The sequence below is a fragment of the Triticum aestivum genome, chromosome 6A, assembly GCF_018294505.1.
Source record: "Triticum aestivum cultivar Chinese Spring chromosome 6A, IWGSC CS RefSeq v2.1, whole genome shotgun sequence".
NCBI lineage: Eukaryota > Viridiplantae > Streptophyta > Magnoliopsida > Poales > Poaceae > Triticum > Triticum aestivum.
In genome coordinates this window covers 614,301,687-614,319,129 of record NC_057809.1, presented here as the reverse complement: position 1 = coordinate 614,319,129, position 17,443 = coordinate 614,301,687, and the positions used below count along the sequence as shown (strand labels likewise).

At 46.2% G+C, this 17,443-nt stretch overlaps 2 protein-coding genes across 2 annotated transcripts; both read left to right on the top strand.

Annotated features, from left to right (window-relative positions):
- Positions 1-608: 608 nt before the first annotated feature.
- LOC123129082 (uncharacterized) lies at positions 609-7,096 on the top strand. The gene is made up of 6 exons (XM_044549233.1): positions 609-1,060; positions 1,974-4,808; positions 4,993-5,046; positions 5,408-5,750; positions 5,850-6,016; positions 6,657-7,096. The coding sequence occupies exons 1-4, from the start codon at positions 674-676 to the stop codon at positions 5,666-5,668; spliced, it is 3,537 nt and encodes a 1,178-aa protein (XP_044405168.1). The 5' UTR covers positions 609-673; the 3' UTR covers positions 5,669-5,750; positions 5,850-6,016; positions 6,657-7,096.
- Positions 7,097-8,951: 1,855 nt separating this feature from the next.
- Positions 8,952-12,804, top strand: LOC123129080 (serine/threonine-protein phosphatase PP1). The gene is made up of 3 exons (XM_044549232.1): positions 8,952-9,302; positions 11,810-12,369; positions 12,458-12,804. Exons 1-3 carry the CDS (start codon positions 9,122-9,124, stop codon positions 12,629-12,631), a joined length of 915 nt encoding a protein of 304 aa, XP_044405167.1. The 5' UTR covers positions 8,952-9,121; the 3' UTR covers positions 12,632-12,804.
- The last annotated feature ends 4,639 nt before the right edge of the window (positions 12,805-17,443 follow it).

Here is a 17,443-nt window from a genome sequence, read left to right as displayed (position 1 = left end):
TCAGGCTATCCTAGAACATCAAATCCAAAGAAAATATAACTTGCAAAGATATATTCATGCCTCAGTTTGGGCTTAGCATAGTACTCCCATCCAATCCAAACTAATTGGCGTTCACTTAGTATTTAACTCACATAGATCTATTGTCTTGGCTGAAGTAATAAATGTTTTTATGTCAAGTCACGCATCAACGTCGATTGTCGACTTCACTTTCACCGTGACATCCACAGCCAGGCGGCGGACTCCGGTGGAGAGTAGGGCGTGGACACAGACGAGCCCACGTCCAGCGAAGAGTAGGACTTGAAATATGGACGTGCCCCCGATCGGAGAAGAGTAGAATAGACTAATTACTTTTTGTCTTTTGTTACGTAAAAATGTTTGGTGCGTTCGTTTTAGTGATCTGCATTGGAGTCGCCATAACCCTAGAACATCAAATCCGGAGAAAGAACAACTTGCAAGACACATTCATGCCTACATTTTGGCTTAACACATACAGTAGATTTAGTTGCTATTTATTTGTTCACATATTATAGACTTAGTTATTTCAGCGTAATAAGTAGAAGTTTTTATTTATGTCAAGTCGCAAACCCAAAGAGCGACCAAACACCAAAGCAAACGACTCCCCGGGAACTACTTGGCTTCCTTCCTCGCGCGCCGCGACCGCCGCCCGCCGGCGATGGAGCCGCGGCCGCCGCCGTCGCCGTCGCCTTCTCCGGCGCCCCCCTCCTCCGCCGTGCGGGTCCTCTCCCGCGCGCCTCCCCCCGCCTCCGCCCCCTCCCCGGCCGCGACCGCTGCCTCGCCGCCGCACGACGGCGGCGTGGTCGTCGTCGGCTTCGTGGGCGGCCCCGGGAGCGCCGCCGCGCGCCTCGCGGACCGGATCCTCGACGCCCCCGTCTTCTCCCCCGGCGGCTCGGCCAGGACCCTCGCCGGGGGCGTCAGGTACCACCGCGACGGGGACAAGAGGATGGTCTTCCTCCACCTCGCCTCCCCGCCCCCGCCCCCGCCGCGGGATGCGGGCGGCGGGAGCACCGGCGACCTCCCGGAGATACTCTTCATGTTCTCGGTGAGTGCTGCCCCTCACTGTGATTCAGCCATGGATGGATTAAGCTCGCCAGATGCTGCCACTCTTAACTCTGAAGCCCTCAGATTTTGTGCTTGCCTGACTGCTATGCCGTCTTGGTCATATAAGACTCTCTCGCAGTGTTGCGATGAACCTATCGTGCTTGCTAGCTACTGATGCGAAAGAGCGAAACTTGAGAAGAATCTGGGGGCAAAATTTTGATATGCTGTATTCGAAGTTCAGACTGTACATAATATTTCTTATGCTTGCTTTGACATTTGACCATTGGTTGAGTGCATAGCCTTTTAGACTGGGTGTTACAATTCTAATGCTGACTGTTACAAGTTCCAGTGATTAGTTGCAAATAGCACTGTTTTCTCATCCTCATTTGCAAAATGTAACTTGAACATGAAGTGAGTGTTGACTTGCAAATTTTACCTTGTTTTGGAAATTTGGTGCTAAGGTGGAAGGGTTAGTGATATTTCCCTGGTGTCACACTGCAACATCTAGCGGGCTGCTTTGGTTTACGTTCGCAAATGTATGCTAAGCACGTGCGAATTCCTGCGATCCAGAGATGGCAGAACTTTGATAATAATATCTAGCGGGCTGCTTTGGTTTACTTTGTCCATGTAGAGCTGGCATCTTAGAGCTACGCTTCCAACAGTTTTACAATAGCATCTACTCCTTCCGTAAACTAATATAAGAGCGTTTAGATCACTACTTTGGTGGTCTAAACGCTCTTATATTAGTTTACAGAGGGAGTAAGATTTTTCCCTTATTATTATTCTGTTTGTTTCATTCACCAATGTAATGATAAATAGCTTTGGAAACAGAGGTGGCTAATTGAAGTTTAAGATTCACTTATTTGAAGGTTGATTCTGATGTGTGCTTTTATATTTTTTGGGAAAAATTCTAGGTATGCCATGTAATAATATTTCTCCAAGAAGGCTTCCGGTTCGACACGCAGATCTTGAAGAGTTTTAGGCTGCTGCAATCTTCGAAGCATGCTTTTGCACCATTTGTGAGATCACTAGTAGCACCGGGAACACCATCCAAAGCTGCCCCTTCTGGCACACCGGGGACACCATCCAAAGCTGCCCCTTCTGGCACACCGGGGACACCATCCAAAGCTACCCCTTCTGGCACCCCGACTCGGCCTACCCGCAGGGCTTCATCAATCTCCCCTCCGGCACGCCGTGGAGGCCATTCGGGCCGCCAGCCCTCAGCCATCTCGTTGATGTCAGGAACCGGTTCGCATGCTTCTGTGTTGCCAGGCCAATGCATCCCTGTTGTCCTCTTTGTCTTTGAGGATGATATCATTGATGGTCCAAGTGCTGCAACAAGTTTGGATGATACGGGGGAGACATCTTCATCAAATCAGGCTTCTGGCACTTCAAAAGGTTCTGGCTCAGTGGTAATGCTCGCCCGACCTGCCAGCAAAACTGAGGGTAGTTTCACAAAGAAGCTGCATTTGTCTCTGGAAGGTCAGATCCGGTTGTTGCTGAAGAGGTGCCGGACACTTACCGGTCTGGAGTCGTCAGGGCATAATGGTCCAAGGGGTGCTGGTAACGTGAGCCATATTCCTTTGTTCTCACTTGATGCATCCAGAGTTGTTGCCCTGTTGGACCGCTCAATTAATAAGAAACGGGAGCCACTGGATATCATCGCAGGACTGTTTGAAGATTCTTTCAGCTCCAAGTCATCGTTGGATGTCGCTTCATTAGAAAATAACTGCCAATCTGCAAACCACGAAGATGTTCAGTTGATCAAGGATTTTATATTTCGGCAGTCCGATGGACTGAGAGGGAAAGGCGGGTATTCAGGCAATGCGTCTGCTGGCTCTGTTGCTGGTGTCGGTATGGTGGCTGCGGCAGCAGCTGCAGCAGCTGCATCCGCATCATCTGGGAAGCCAGTTAGTGTTCCTGATCTCCCTAGTTTTGATAAATGGTTCTCCATTAGTACATCTATTCTATCTGGACTGATTAGTGCAAAAGATGGGATCGATAATTCCGAAAGTATGAGGGGATCATCTACTCATACAAGTTCTGGTTTGAAGAATGAACACTCTAGTGCTATTGAAACTGCTTTATCTTGCTTGGAAAGCAACAAGGGGCTTAACATGAAATTTTCCTCATCATGGTGCCAAAAGGTGCTTCCAGTTGCTAAGGAGGTGTACTTGAAAGATTTGCCTGACTTTTACCCAACTAGCGTGCATGAAGTGCAGCTACAGAAAGCATTGAGATCCTTTCACTCAACAGTCAAAGGACCGGCTGTCAAGGTATTCTCCAAGAAGCTAGAAGATGAATGCAAGACAATCTGGGAAGCTGGAAGGCAGCAATGCGATGCTGTCAGCCTTACTGGCAGGCCATGCAAGCACCAGCGTCATGGTAAATTATCTTCATCAGATGCTGTCGAACAGCATTCTAGTGGTTACGTCTTCCTCCATGCATGTGCCTGTGGACGGTCACGTCGCCTTAGAGATGATCCTTTTGACTTTGAGACAGCCAATGTATCATTTAACTGCTTCTCCAATTGTGAAGATCTACTACCCACCCTTGTGCTACCGAGGGGGGTTGATGCTAGTTCATTTCCGGCATCCTCTTGGCGTTTGGTGCGCCTTGGAGGAGCAAGATATTACAAGCCAACGAAAGGGTTGCTCCAAGCTGGATTTTGCTCAAAGGACAAGTATCTTTTGAAGTGGACAATATCTCTTGGCAAAGGACAAGGAAAAAATGGCACCCATGCTGCCACTAAATCTTCCTCCATGACATCTAATGTGAACCCCCAGATTCCACCTGCTGTTTCTAGAGAAGTAAAGTCCATTACAAACCAAGTCGCACCAGAAATTAGATCTGCGAAGCTTGAAAATCCCAGAAAACAACCTGAAGTGCAATCAACGAACAGCTCAGCTATCAGTTTTGGTAAAGGTCATCCAAATTTTACTATGAAAAAGCCTTTCGCTGAAGTTGTTGCTGGCAGCACAACTAAAGATTCTGAGTTTCCTGCTCTCCAGCTGAAGAGACCACCAAAACCTGCTAGCCGAAAAGATGAACGGCAAGTGAGCGTAGCAGAACAGACTAATGGCCGAATCAATGCAGCTCTCAGTCAAGGACCTGTAGCTGAAAATGAATCTGAGAAGATGACCAAAAATATGAGCAGTGAAACTGCTGATGGGAAGCCCTTTCTACAGATCGGGAGCAACATAGTGCCAGTTACTGTTGGAAATGAGACTAAAGAAGCTGCTCAAACCGTACAACAGTTTGTAGTATATGTGGGATTTGAGCATGAGTGCTCGTACGGTCACCGTTTCTTACTGTCAGAGAAGTATCTTAAGGAAATTGATTATGAAAGATCCTATCAAAACAATGAATCAGAAAGTAAGCATAGTTCACAAAAGTTGCCCCCAAATGCATCTAAGTCGGCAGCAACTACAGTAAATGGAAACAATGGGCGGAAAGCCAATAGGCCACTGGAATCATCAGGGAGAAATAGCAGGCAGCAATTGCTTCAGCCTGGCGTTGATGGGGAGACGTTGCGGCCTGCTCACATTCCTTCAGATCCACGTAATGTCAGAAAGGGAGAGCATTCTCTTCAATACGTTACAGCCGATGATGGTGGAGAAGCATATTCACTGTTGAACAGAAATCTGCCGATATATATGCACTGCCCTCATTGCAAGAGCTCAGACGGGAAGGGGCATCAAGATGTAAAGGCTGCTGGTGCTGTGTCACAACTTCAACGGATTTTTATCGTAAGTTTATTTTTCAAGCTACAGTTCTTTTATCAGCATTTATATGATTTACATTGGGAACATATGTATTGATAGATGTAAAATTTTTATTTCTAATACTGATCTTTAAGCACTCCCTGCTGAACATTGCAGTATCTATATACTGATCTTTATGTCATTCCACTGATGTTGCTTTCTGGTGCAGGTGACACCTGATTTCCCTGTCCTGTTGGCTAGCTGCCCAGTTGTACAGTTTGAGGTGAGTACAATCAACAGTACCTATGTTATCTTCTCAACACTTCAATGTTAAGCAAATAAATTACTATCTCTGTACACCAATATAAGACGTTTTTGCAGTTCAATTTGAACTGCAAAGACGTATTTTGAACTGCAAAGACGTCTTAGATTAGTGTACAGAGGGAGCAGTAAATTGTAGCGCATTATCATATTTATTACTAAATGGATTCCTTGTTTCTCCTTTTGGGCACAATCAACAATACCTATGTTATCTTCTCAATACTTTAATGTTAAGCAAATAAATTAGTAAATTGTAGTAATATACCTCGTGCATTATCATATTTATTACTAATGGATTCCTTGTTTTTCCTTTTGGGCATCAGAGGTCATGTCTGCCATCAAATGTATCTGACCGTGATCAACAAGGATCGTTCAGCCTTGGATGCCGAGTTCTCCTTCCACCCGAGAGCTTTCTTACCCTGCGGCTTCCATTCGTATACGGTGCCGAGACAAGGGACGGAAGCACATCCCCCCTCAAACACCTCGAGCAGCAACCAGAGCTCACAGCATGGCTCGTCGGAGGCACAGCTTTGCAGATCGTGTCAGCCGGGCACGTCGCCGAGAAAGAAGCCAACGTGCCGTGATGCTCTTGGGGATCTAAGGTTTTGATGAGTGGTTCAGGCGTAACTCTACTCACTTTCAGGACGTGCATGCAGCAGCCAGCAGGTAACCTTATAGTAACAGTAGTTTTGCACTCTCTTCATTACTCGATACCGCTCTCTTTTCAGGAGACACGTATAACTTTATCTGTTTCTCGTTCTTCAGTATGTGTCCCGCACTCAAGGCATCGGATTCCGGGTTGCTTGCCAGTGTATGTGGTTGGCGTAGCATGGTTCCTGTCAGAGGTGTTCTGCTTCTGCTCCTGGGATTTATTTATGCCGCCAAGCTGTTGATGTAGCTACTACAAGAATACTGCACAGCCAGAGATACAGGTACACATACGACTGCATCTCTGCATTTCTACTCCTGTGTGCCATTGCGATGGGTCATCATCGGTCACTAGTTAAGAGAAACGTGCATTACTGATGCAGGCAAATCAGGACACCGTTTGGTAATGTTTAACCGATCGTTAGTAGGATAAGTTTTGCTTAGATCCACCCTACAGGCTACAGATGAGCCAAATCCCGCCACGGCCTGTTAAACCCTGGCGCCGAAACTCGTGTTTCGTGAATTACTTATTGCCCTTGTGTTTGCAAAGCGAGAAAAGGCGCCCGGTCTGTCCACTTGATGATGTGTTGCACAGAATAATGTGGTCTTGAAACAAACTATTCCCCCCTCCAACTTCATATGACGCCCATGAATCCTTTCTTTCTCCCATGTGTGCCATACATAGTTACATACTCCCTCCCTCCGGAAATACTTGTCAGAGAAATGGGTGTATCTAGACGTGTGTTAGTTCTAAATACGTCCATTTTATCTATTTATGTGACAAGTAATTCCGGGCGGAGGGTGTACATGGTTAGTTTCATTCATTCATACATACATACATGCATGCATGCATCCATGGTTGAGACAAATCCAGATGGATTGCTTTGAAAAGTAACCCTGAACACTACTTTGCATTGCTTGCAGCCTTTCCATGGAGAGAAAAACGTGGAAGCTCCAGGTCGCCGCCGCTCCTTCTATTCCAGAGATCTGCGCCGCGCCGTACCGCACGCAAGAGTGTCGAAACACATGGAGTGTAAAGGCAGAGAGTGGCGGGGCGGTCACGGTGGAGACCATCAGATGCCTGATCTGCTCTGCTTTCCTTTCTTTCACTTGCCAAACAGCGGTTTTCACGTGAACGGAGGAATCAGGACGGCGGTGTTGCACGGTTTAGGCTCTGTAATTTAACCGATTTTCTGATTGGGTCGCCGATTGCGGCACGGTTTTTTGCATTAGACAAACGGCTGTGCTCTGCTACCTCATGATCTTTTTCTTGGCTGGCTGAACTGGGTTTTCTCCAACGAATTATCTGCAATCATCTCCTTGTATTTGTTTTTGATAAGACAATCTAAATGATGTAAATTTACTCCGTAATAAAAAAAACTATCTAAAATAAACCTAGCAATGTTATGCACCACATGATTGGCATCCCTCTGCAGTGTTCAAATGACACCGAATTGAAACGTTGAGCAATGAGAAAGAACTCCGTCAGTCAATATGGAATCACAGGGGCTCCAAATTTCTGTCAAGAATCACCGAGCTGAAGTGAGTCCGATTCCGCAATCGCTCGCTTGCAACACGGAGATTCAGTAAACCTCAGGCCATTCAGAAGGGCTACCGCTTCCGCTGTCGCCACATCAACCGTGTGATGAACTAAGCATGTCTGAACCTGCCATGGCTTCACCTCGATCATCTCTGAGGACTTGTGCAGTCTAAATGAGACGGAGCCATCATCAAAAAAAGACGCGTCAACATTCGGTTTGCAGGTTCACGTACGCTGGGTGCATGACTGTTTTCTTGATAATTTTGCGTATAGTAAGTATAGTGTGTGACAGAGACCTCATTTCTAAATGGAGAATATGTGTGGTTTTCCACTCCCAAAAAGAGTGTGGTTTTACAATGGAACATGAGTTCATTTTCGTCCGACAGACTTTGGAGTCATATAGGTGAATTATAATGGGGTGCCAAGAAAGAAAGAAAGAAGCAACAAACACGTGACGTGCCATATCAATGGAGCACGCACCGTGCGAGTTGCGACTACTCTTTCGTTCGTTGCTGTCAGTTAAAGTAGTGCATGTCATGGAATGAGAAATATACTCCTTCTATAAAGTAGTGACCTGAAACGTCGTCTTATATTTGTTTACAGAGAAAGTACTTCCTTGCGGCATGTAAGAAGATTGAATGTTCGACCGGTCGGGGATGCGAGGGTTTCTGGCGTTGAAGTGGAAGCCACATTCAGAGGGAAGACCGAGGTGGTGGCAGCTCTGCAAACGGCACGGCATGGAGGCGGGAGGAGGGAGAAGGCACTCTATCGTTGGATGTTGATCAGACGGATGAGAAAGAAGTGACTGAAACACACAACCTATTTTTTTTTCAAGAAAACTTTTGATCTATTCATCTTTAATCATGGCAGTACAATAAATATCAGAAAATAATAAAAATTACATCCGTATTCGTAGACCACCCAACGACGACTACAAACATTGAAGCGAGCCAAAGTCGCGCCGCCGTCATCGCCCCTCTCTCGCTGGAGCTGGGCAAAACTTGTTGTAGAAGATAGTCGGGAAGTCGTCGTGCTAAGCCCTTATAGGACCAGCGGAGCAGAACAGCAACCGTCGCCGATGAAGTGTAGTGTAGATCGGAAGGGTCCAACCTGAAGACACATGAATGTAGACAAACTACGACCAGATCCGAGCAAATCCACCAAGGACGGATCCGCCGGAGACACACCTCCGCACGACCATCGACGATGCTAGACACACCATCGGGACGAATGCTAGACGGGAAGAATTTTATTCCATCTTCAGGGAGCCGCTTTCGTCTTGTCTTCCTGAGCAGGACACAAACCCTAACAAAACACGAAGGAACTACTGAAAACAAAGCCCTCCCAACGGCAAGGCCCGAGACCCACTGCGCCGCCATGGCCCTAAGGCCACCGGAGACGAGACGGACTGGCGGGAGGCAGGGAACCCTAGACTTTTCCTGGGGAGGCGGGAGTTGAACCTAAACACATATCCTATTGAATTCATACTCGAGCCCACTCATGCTTCAATTAATGCTTCAGTTAATTCATCCAAAATTCTAAACTGATAAAAAGAGGCGAACAATATACGTTAACACAGCCAGTGAGATCATCTTTGGGCGGGCGAGTTTATTTATAGGAGAGAGGATACGGTCACGGTGCATATAACATTAGGCGCGAGGATTAGTGACAGGCTCACCCCCATTTGCCACTCGTACCAGGGCCCTTATTTGGCAGGGCCTTCGGGAGCCAAGCATCGCCGGGCCATAAAACGAACCAAAGCCATGGACACGGGCGCACGGACGCTCTCCACCTCTCCTCCTCTCGCAGCCCGACCTCCTCCACGGCTCGCGGCAAGGAGAGATCGTCGATGGACGGGCACGCGGTGGACGAGCTGATCCGGCGGCTCCTGGACGGGAAGAAGGGCAAGGCGCCCGGCAAGAAGGTGCAGCTGAGCGAGGCGGAGATCCGGCACCTCTGCGTCACCGCCAAGGGGATCTTCCTCTCCCAGCCCAACCTCCTCGAGCTCGAGGCCCCCATCAACGTCTGCGGTGAGTCCCGTCGTCGCCGGAGTCGGACGCAAGGGAGCAAGCTCTCGTGCCGCCGTGCCATGCATGCATTGTCGCTTTCCTTGTCGATCGGTGGATTCGGTTAGTTTTGATTGACGTCGTACGTGGGGTTCTGGATCTTTGGGTGCTCGCGGTGTGCGTGCGTGCATGGCCTGCAGCCGTGTGCCGCGCCGCCGGCCGGTCCCTGTGGCCTCGCCTCCTTGCGGTGGAGGAGTTGGTCGTCATGGAGCGGATCAGGGCTGCCTCCTCGCCCAGACCCGGGCTCTTTTTTTTTTTTTGCGGGAAGTTACAGGGATTTTATTCCAAGATAACAGAGTTACAATCCTGAGCGACTAAAACACTGGCACGCGGAGGAGCTTGCCCCAGCCAACACGCTGTGCTATCTCCACACCCTCCAAAGTTCGCTAAGCAAACTACAACCCTATTCTGATCACGAGAAATTTTTACAGGAACAAAAACCCTATCACTTAAGAGAAATTTAATCTCCTGGATCATATGGCCGTAGGCTGATCTATCCGGGCTCTCACCACCGTGGGATCTTCATGGTCGTTTCGATTTGTGCTCGTCTAGTCGTCTCTTACTCATGAGGTCGTCACCTGGGGGGCCTTCCATTGCCTTCACCTCGTGCCGAGGGAAAATATTCTGATTGGGTAAAAAAATTGTCGACCCTCCAAACGGTCGAAATTTTGCTAAATTCAAAAATCATTTCGGAATAATAATTCATGAAATTTTTGTTTAATTTTGGACAGTTTGAATGTAAGCGCATATAGATAGATAAAGGAGTGTGTAGCGCCCTTGGTACTCCCTCCGTTCACTATTATAACATGTTGTAACCTTTTTTTTTTGAATCAGATGTACTCACATACGTAGTCCATATTGAAATATTGAACATCTTATAATAATGAACGGAGGGACTCCAAGGATGATGAGTTTCGTACAGATATCTGTTGGCCCCAAGTTTGAAGTTTGGCATGCTCACAATTTTTGCATACTTTTGTTCAGTATGAATTTACACTAGAAGAACAATACGTGCTTTGTTGCGCCCGCCACTTATGTTCCTAGTGTTGCACGGGTTTTATTCTTACTTGATAGTTGTTTTTGTTTAACTCGTCGAAATTATTTACATGCTAGTAGTTCGTTTGGTGTGCGGGTGAAACCAACTGAGCGTTTTTTAATGTGCTGTTTGGATGGGTCTATTTAAGAGTGTAATTGGAAAGAAACTTGTAACAAGTATTTCCTCCGTCCAAAAATATTTATCATCAAAATGAATAAAAATGAATATATCTAAATAGTTTTAAATAATAAGTATTTTCGGACGGAGAGAGTACCAAGTACACGAGGGAGTTACATGCTGGGCACATGTGGTAGGTGCGCTTCCTTCAAGCCAACAGACTCACACCACGCAGGCACTTACTAAGGGGACCCACTAGATCCCGGCAGAAAGCCCAGGGGAGTTACCCGGTCAAAATTGTGTATCCAGTCCCAATTTGACGACCTCGATTGAATGAGTGGGCTTCAAAATTGGGGAGTATAGTGAAATTATAGCGATAATAAAATATGACCCTTTCGGTACTCCAACTTTAGACCCGCATAATTAGGTTGGTAGTGATCTACCACAGCGCTATTGATTACTGAGATCTGAGGTCCTTTTTACACGAAATATCAGAATTTGGTTGAAATTTTAAACCTTCCTTGGTAGCCGGTTGTGGCGGGCTTGGTCCCCAATGCTCGCATGCGTCTCCTGCTCCCCTCGGGCTGATGTTTGTTCTGGATGATGGCTGACATGACATCTTGAAATTGATGAAATCATCAGACTAGCCATAATGGATAGTAACATAGAGTAGTAACATGTGTATGTTACTAGTCTATGTTACTACCTCTACAGTGGGGAGTAACAGATGTGTGATAACATGCAATACTTCATTTATTACGCTATAGGCTTATCTTGCCTTGATATATGTGATGTTATTCATACTCCCTCCGGTCCTTTTTACTCTGCATATTAGAATTCTCTGAAGTCAAACTTCACAAAGTTTAACCGTATTTATATGAAAAAATATCGACATCTGCCATGCTAAAATTATACAATATGAAACTTTAAGTCATGACACATCTATTGATATTGATTTCAGATTGTGAATGTTGGTACTTTTTTTTATAAAGTTGGTCAAACTTTACGGGGCTTGACTTCAGTCAAATCTTATATGCGAACTAAAAAAAGACCGGATGTAGTACTAGTAGTAACTAGCTATGTTACTACTTTCCTCTCTTTCTTCATTCATTGCTTGCCACATCATCTATTTTATCTAGAAATGTATGATGTTACTATATATGTTACTTCCATTGTGGGTAGTCTAAGAGGCTTCTTGTAGTTAATGAAAACTACTTCACCCAACCAATTTCCTTCTTAATGAATATACATACATCTCTACTGCATGGTATGGAAATAAAAGGATGTTGACGGGGTTTTGTGCATGTGTATGTTACAGGCGACATCCACGGGCAGTTCTCGGACCTACTCCGGCTGTTCGACTACGGCGGGCTGCCGCCGACGGCCAATTACCTGTTCCTGGGCGACTACGTGGACCGGGGCAAGCAGAGCATCGAGACCATCTGCCTGCTGCTGGCGTACAAGATCAAGTTCCCGGACAACTTCTTCCTGCTGCGGGGCAACCACGAGTGCGCCTCCATCAACCGCATCTACGGCTTCTACGACGAGTGCAAGCGCCGCTTCAGCGTCCGCCTCTGGAAGCTCTTCACCGACTGCTTCAACTGCCTCCCCGTCGCGGCGCTCATCGACGAGAAGATCCTCTGCATGCACGGCGGTCTCTCCCCGGACCTCGACAGCCTCGACCGCATCGCCGAGATCCAGCGCCCCGTCGACGTGCCCGACCAGGGCCTCCTCTGCGACCTCCTCTGGTCCGACCCCGACCGCGAGAGCCCCGGCTGGGGCGAGAACGACCGCGGCGTCTCCTTCACCTTCGGCGCCGACAAGGTCGCCGAGTTCCTCAACAAGCACGACCTCGACCTCATCTGCCGCGCCCACCAGGTAATTAGTTACAAACCTCTTCCCTCTCCTCTCCGTCCTCCGTGCATTGCCATTGACGGTTCTTGGTGGCATGGCGATGGAGGAGCAGGTCGTGGAGGACGGGTACGAGTTCTTCGCGGACCGGCAGCTGGTCACCATCTTCTCCGCGCCCAACTACTGCGGGGAGTTCAACAACGCCGGCGCGCTGATGAACGTCGACGCCAGCCTGCTCTGCTCCTTCCAGATCCTCAAGCCCTTGAGAGCCAAAGCGCAGGCGGACTAACAGAGTTTTTGTTACTATATTGCTATTAGAGGCTCGGTTAGAATCATGGAGATCTCATAGATTTGCATGCACGTATATATTTCTCCTTGCAGATCCATGGTTCTTTCGAATCGTTTGCTTGTAATTCATTATATATGTGTATGTATATAGTCATATAGAGGCATTCACGTCCACTAGCAAAACGTCATCTAAAAGAACATCTAATAAAGCCGTCGTACCAGCCACATCAACATAATAACTGTCAATATGGCAATTTTGACCGAAAAGGCCACTCAACAAAGTTGCCATCCGTCCCCGAGTCGCCATAATTTATAGAGTACGATCCATGTACGTCTCGAGAGACTCCATAGTTGGAGGCTTGGGCGTTGATATGGAGCGGCCTTCATTGGCAAACATCTGCCGGCCAGCCATCATCGCTAACCTAATCTTCTGTAGGCTGATGTCGGGCTGGCTGGCTGGCCGACAGACACACAGACACGGATTTCTCGAACGAATGATCTGCATTCTGAAATGCAATGCAATGGCCTCCAGGCTCCAATCACCGACCTGCCTAATCAGCTGACACCAGTTTCTCTTGTTCTTTTTTATGGTTCAGACAGGTTATTACTTGTAATTTTTTTCTTATTGCAGAAAGATAATTTGCTACAGCTGGTGTTGAGTGGGACTGCCACGTGTCGGCCGCTCCTTAGTTAGGTTCGGTGGCTTGAGCGTGTCTGCACATGCCCCTTCCATTTTCTCCCCTCTGAATATGGGGTGCAGGTGCCCACCCAAACCCAATCAATCACTTCCCTCGTGTTCGTGTCTGCTAAGAAATGAAGCTAGAGAGTAGAGAACCGCTCCAAATGTCCAACCCCTCGGAAGCAGTAGGCGCTGGAGCTGGACGGACGCCGGCGGAGCGGCGGCTTTGCATGCATGCATAGGTGGAGCGAGATGCCACTCACATGGGGTGAGATGATGAGATGGCCGGCCGGCCGGCCGGCGCCACGACGTCCATGATGATGTCACTCGTACCTAGCCTAACAAAAAAGGGACCATCCTTTATATATGTGTCTCGCGCGCAGCCATCTCCTCACCTAAAAAAAGGTTAGCGCTCCTCTACCTTTTCGTCGGCACCGCTGCCGGCTCGTTTCGGCTCGAGGCCTTAGGGCTATGGAGGTGCGATGGATCCTGACCTTTGCCGCCGGGAGAGCTCTGGTTTTGAATGCTTTTTTGAGTTTCGTTATTAGGGTTTGTGTTCTATTCAGGAAGACAAGACGAGCAACGGTTCTCTGTTTTGTCCGGCTCTAGCGAGGGAGGGGTGATGGCAACGACACATTTTCGGCTCACTTTAATGCTTTTAATCGTCGCTAGATGGTCTTTGGATTTGGATGTTATTTTTATTATTTCTGATATTCGTTGTACTGCCATGATGAAAGATTAATAGATTGAAAGTTTCTCGAAAAGAAAAAAGATGTCACCCGTACCTATAGGCCCCACCCCATCGCCGGGAAACTAGCCTTTGCCATCTACTCCACCACCACCGCCAACATGCAGTGTTGTTTCTCTAGTTCTTTCTTGAAAGGGAGGATATGCGATTACTGCCTTATCTTAAATGTTTTATAAAAAATTACGTAGAAAATAATAATTAACTAATTAGCGTGATGAATCCAACGATACCATATTGTCTTCACGTCGTACAAAGTACAGATATATACTAACGGAGTAATAGTTGGCCAAAGGTCGTTTGTGCCAAGTATTCTGAAACAGTGGGCAAATTCTTCGAGTGCCCTGTTAAGTTGAAGTCCATCCATGCATGGGATTTTGAGCTTACGATGGATTGTGTACTAGTGCTACTTCAGTATGATCATGCGTGCGTCCATGTTTCTCCCTCTCTATCTGCTTGTACACACGCATGCCACGCGCTCTAATTAAGTAGCACCAGATCTCTATCTGTCAGCCAAAAAAAAAGATTGTTAATTTGCTTCGAAAGAGATCGACGATCGATGTGTGGATACATTTGACTACTCGACGGAGTACAGTAGTATACTTAATTGCCACGAGGATGGATAATGAAGCGATTAGCAGCAGGTCATCTTAACCTGGAGTGAAGAAGCAGCTAGCTAGCTAGGTTGCACGTACGCTTGTAGCACTAGTACCGCAAGCTACAAAAGTATACTTTGGAGGAGTTCATACGTGCACTTCACTTGCACCTTAATTACAGCCGCAGGCACCATGCATGCATGCATGCCACTGGTTTTTCTCTGTGTATATTCTTCGAGGCCATGTGGTACGTTCGTGTATAGTAAGCACTAATCTTGTACTCCCTTCGTTTCTAAATATAAGCCTTTTTAGAGATTTTAACATAAACTACATATCAAGCAAAATGAATGAATCTAGACTTTAAAATAAGTCTGTATACATCTATACGTAGTTTATATTGAAATCTAAAAAAAAAACCCTTATATTTAGAAAGTAGGAGTATGTGGGGATGAACTTTGTACTCAATATCCCCGCGGAGAAAAGAAAAGGAAAAGCTCTGTACTCTGAGATAAGAGAGAGATCGAACTCGTACGTACGCCTAGCGGCTACCATACACATATAGATACAAAGTACGTACGTACGCGGTTGGGCGTCGGCACACGCAAGTCGATAATGATCCGTACACAATTAATTAGACACGTACTACCGATGGATAGCTTAGAGTGTGTTTGGATTCAAGGGACTATTTTTAGTCTGATTAAAAATAATTTTTTTAGAGGCTAAAGTTCCAAGCACCACTGACTAAAGAAAGACTAGGACTAGTCTTGAGGCTAAATTTTTTAGTCATAGGAAACCTACTAAAATGAAAACCTACTAAAATATGTATTAGCCCTTTCTCTCCTTATTTAATTTCTCTCCTTTAACACATGCGAGTTCTGGATTGGAGGGTTTTGGAGGATAATAAATGCTCAATAACTTGATTTTAGTCTTTTTAGTATTTGGATCCAAGCATGAATGAGGCTAGCAAGTTTTAGTTTCATTACTTTTAGTCATGGGACTAAAACGCATCCAAGCACCCACTTAGTTTTGTACGTACACTTGACTGACTGACTGACCGACCGACGAGGGCAATCGAGTTTAGAAGTGGTAGTTAAAAGTCGTTGTACTACAACTCCTAGCTAGAAGTAGTACTACTCCTACTACTTGCAGCTAGTTCATGCTTGGAAGCTTAAAACCAACACGTGAGGATAATAACGGGATGAGACCATGCGAATGAGCCTGATGCATGATGCATGCATCCGTCCGTCCATCCATCCATGGACGGACGGACGACCTTGCATGCACCGTGCGTCCATTGATGTCTTTCTTTCTCTTTTGTTCTTTCTGTGCTGCGGTGATCAGTTAAAGTGCGTGTCACGGAAAGTATACTTGCAGGCGAGCTTGCAGCACCTGGCCGGTACCCATGCGGCCACACCACAAAAGTTAGCAGCAGCATATGTACTACTCCCTCCGTCCCATAATGTAAGATGTTTTCGTAAACTATATTAGGTTGTAAAAACGTCTTACATTATGAGGCGGAGTAGTACCTTGCATGCGTGATCACGTACTCGATCTCACTTTCTAGTTACCTTCACCTGGTCCATGCAAAATGTAGCATGCAGGTCCGATCATTCCAATTTATTAATAGGATTTTGGTCCATAGTTCAGTTGTTGACATCCAAAATATCTTTGGGCACTTGGTTGTGGGATATATGTGAGAAACTCACTCTCTTCTCATATCATACTAGAGGCGTCCGCTTAATGCAGATACGGATCCATAATATGTTTTCGGTGAACCCAAAACTCCCCACATTTTAAACAAACTGCCATGGCTATTTTGAAAAGGGGGTTCGTGGTTGCCATCCCCCGTGGCGAACAGTCGCCAGGGATTGAAGTCTAGAAAAAAAAGGGTTCGTTGGGTGCTGAGGAAACGCCATGCCGGGTGTAAGTATTCTGGCTATTCTCTCTTTGTTTTTTGAGACCTTGTAGTAGTTGAGGAAACGCCATGCCGGGTGTAAGTAGATCTGTGCATGTCTGGGTCCGACTGTTTTCAGTCGGTCTTGTTTAGTTTTTATTTTTCAAAAAAATAGTATGTCTAATATAAAAATAGTTTAGAAAATAATAATAATAAAAAAAATAAAAATGTTCAAAAGAACTTCCATGAACTTAAAAATATTTCTAATTTTCAAACAATCATGACTTTAAAAATAATATTCAACTTCAAAATGATCATGAAATTAAAAAATTAAACGAACAGGAATCGGAAAAAGAATAGAAATATAAATCAACCAAAAAAAAGGAAAACTAGCACAAAGCGGGGAAAACCACACGGAAATAGATGGAAGAACTCCAATTGGGTCGGAGAATGGGACTGCCCATTAACAACGCTCCATGCGGTTTATGCCATCTATTCGGCACAATAACACGTGGAATAGGATTGACCTCATTTTCTTTTCTTTTTTGCCGGGGAGGACTGGCCTTATTTTCGGCCAGTGAAGTTCAACAATCAAGCATTACACAGAAAATTTTGTTTCTGTTTTTTGACTCTTTGTTTTTTTGTCCCTAGTGAGAATTGAGAGGCCATGTTCTAAACTTCACCTACAAATGATCAACTTCCAAAACTTATATAACAATGGTTCACCAACAAAAAAAAAGATTCCAGTGTCAATGCCGGTTCTTGGTGACATGGTGTTAAGCTCCGATCAGTACTTGGGGTCGATCCACCGATCACAGGCTGCGATCGGTCGCCTCCCCAGCTGCACCTTGCACCTTGCGTACGCAGTTGGATCCTCCTTGTCTTTCACTCGCACACTT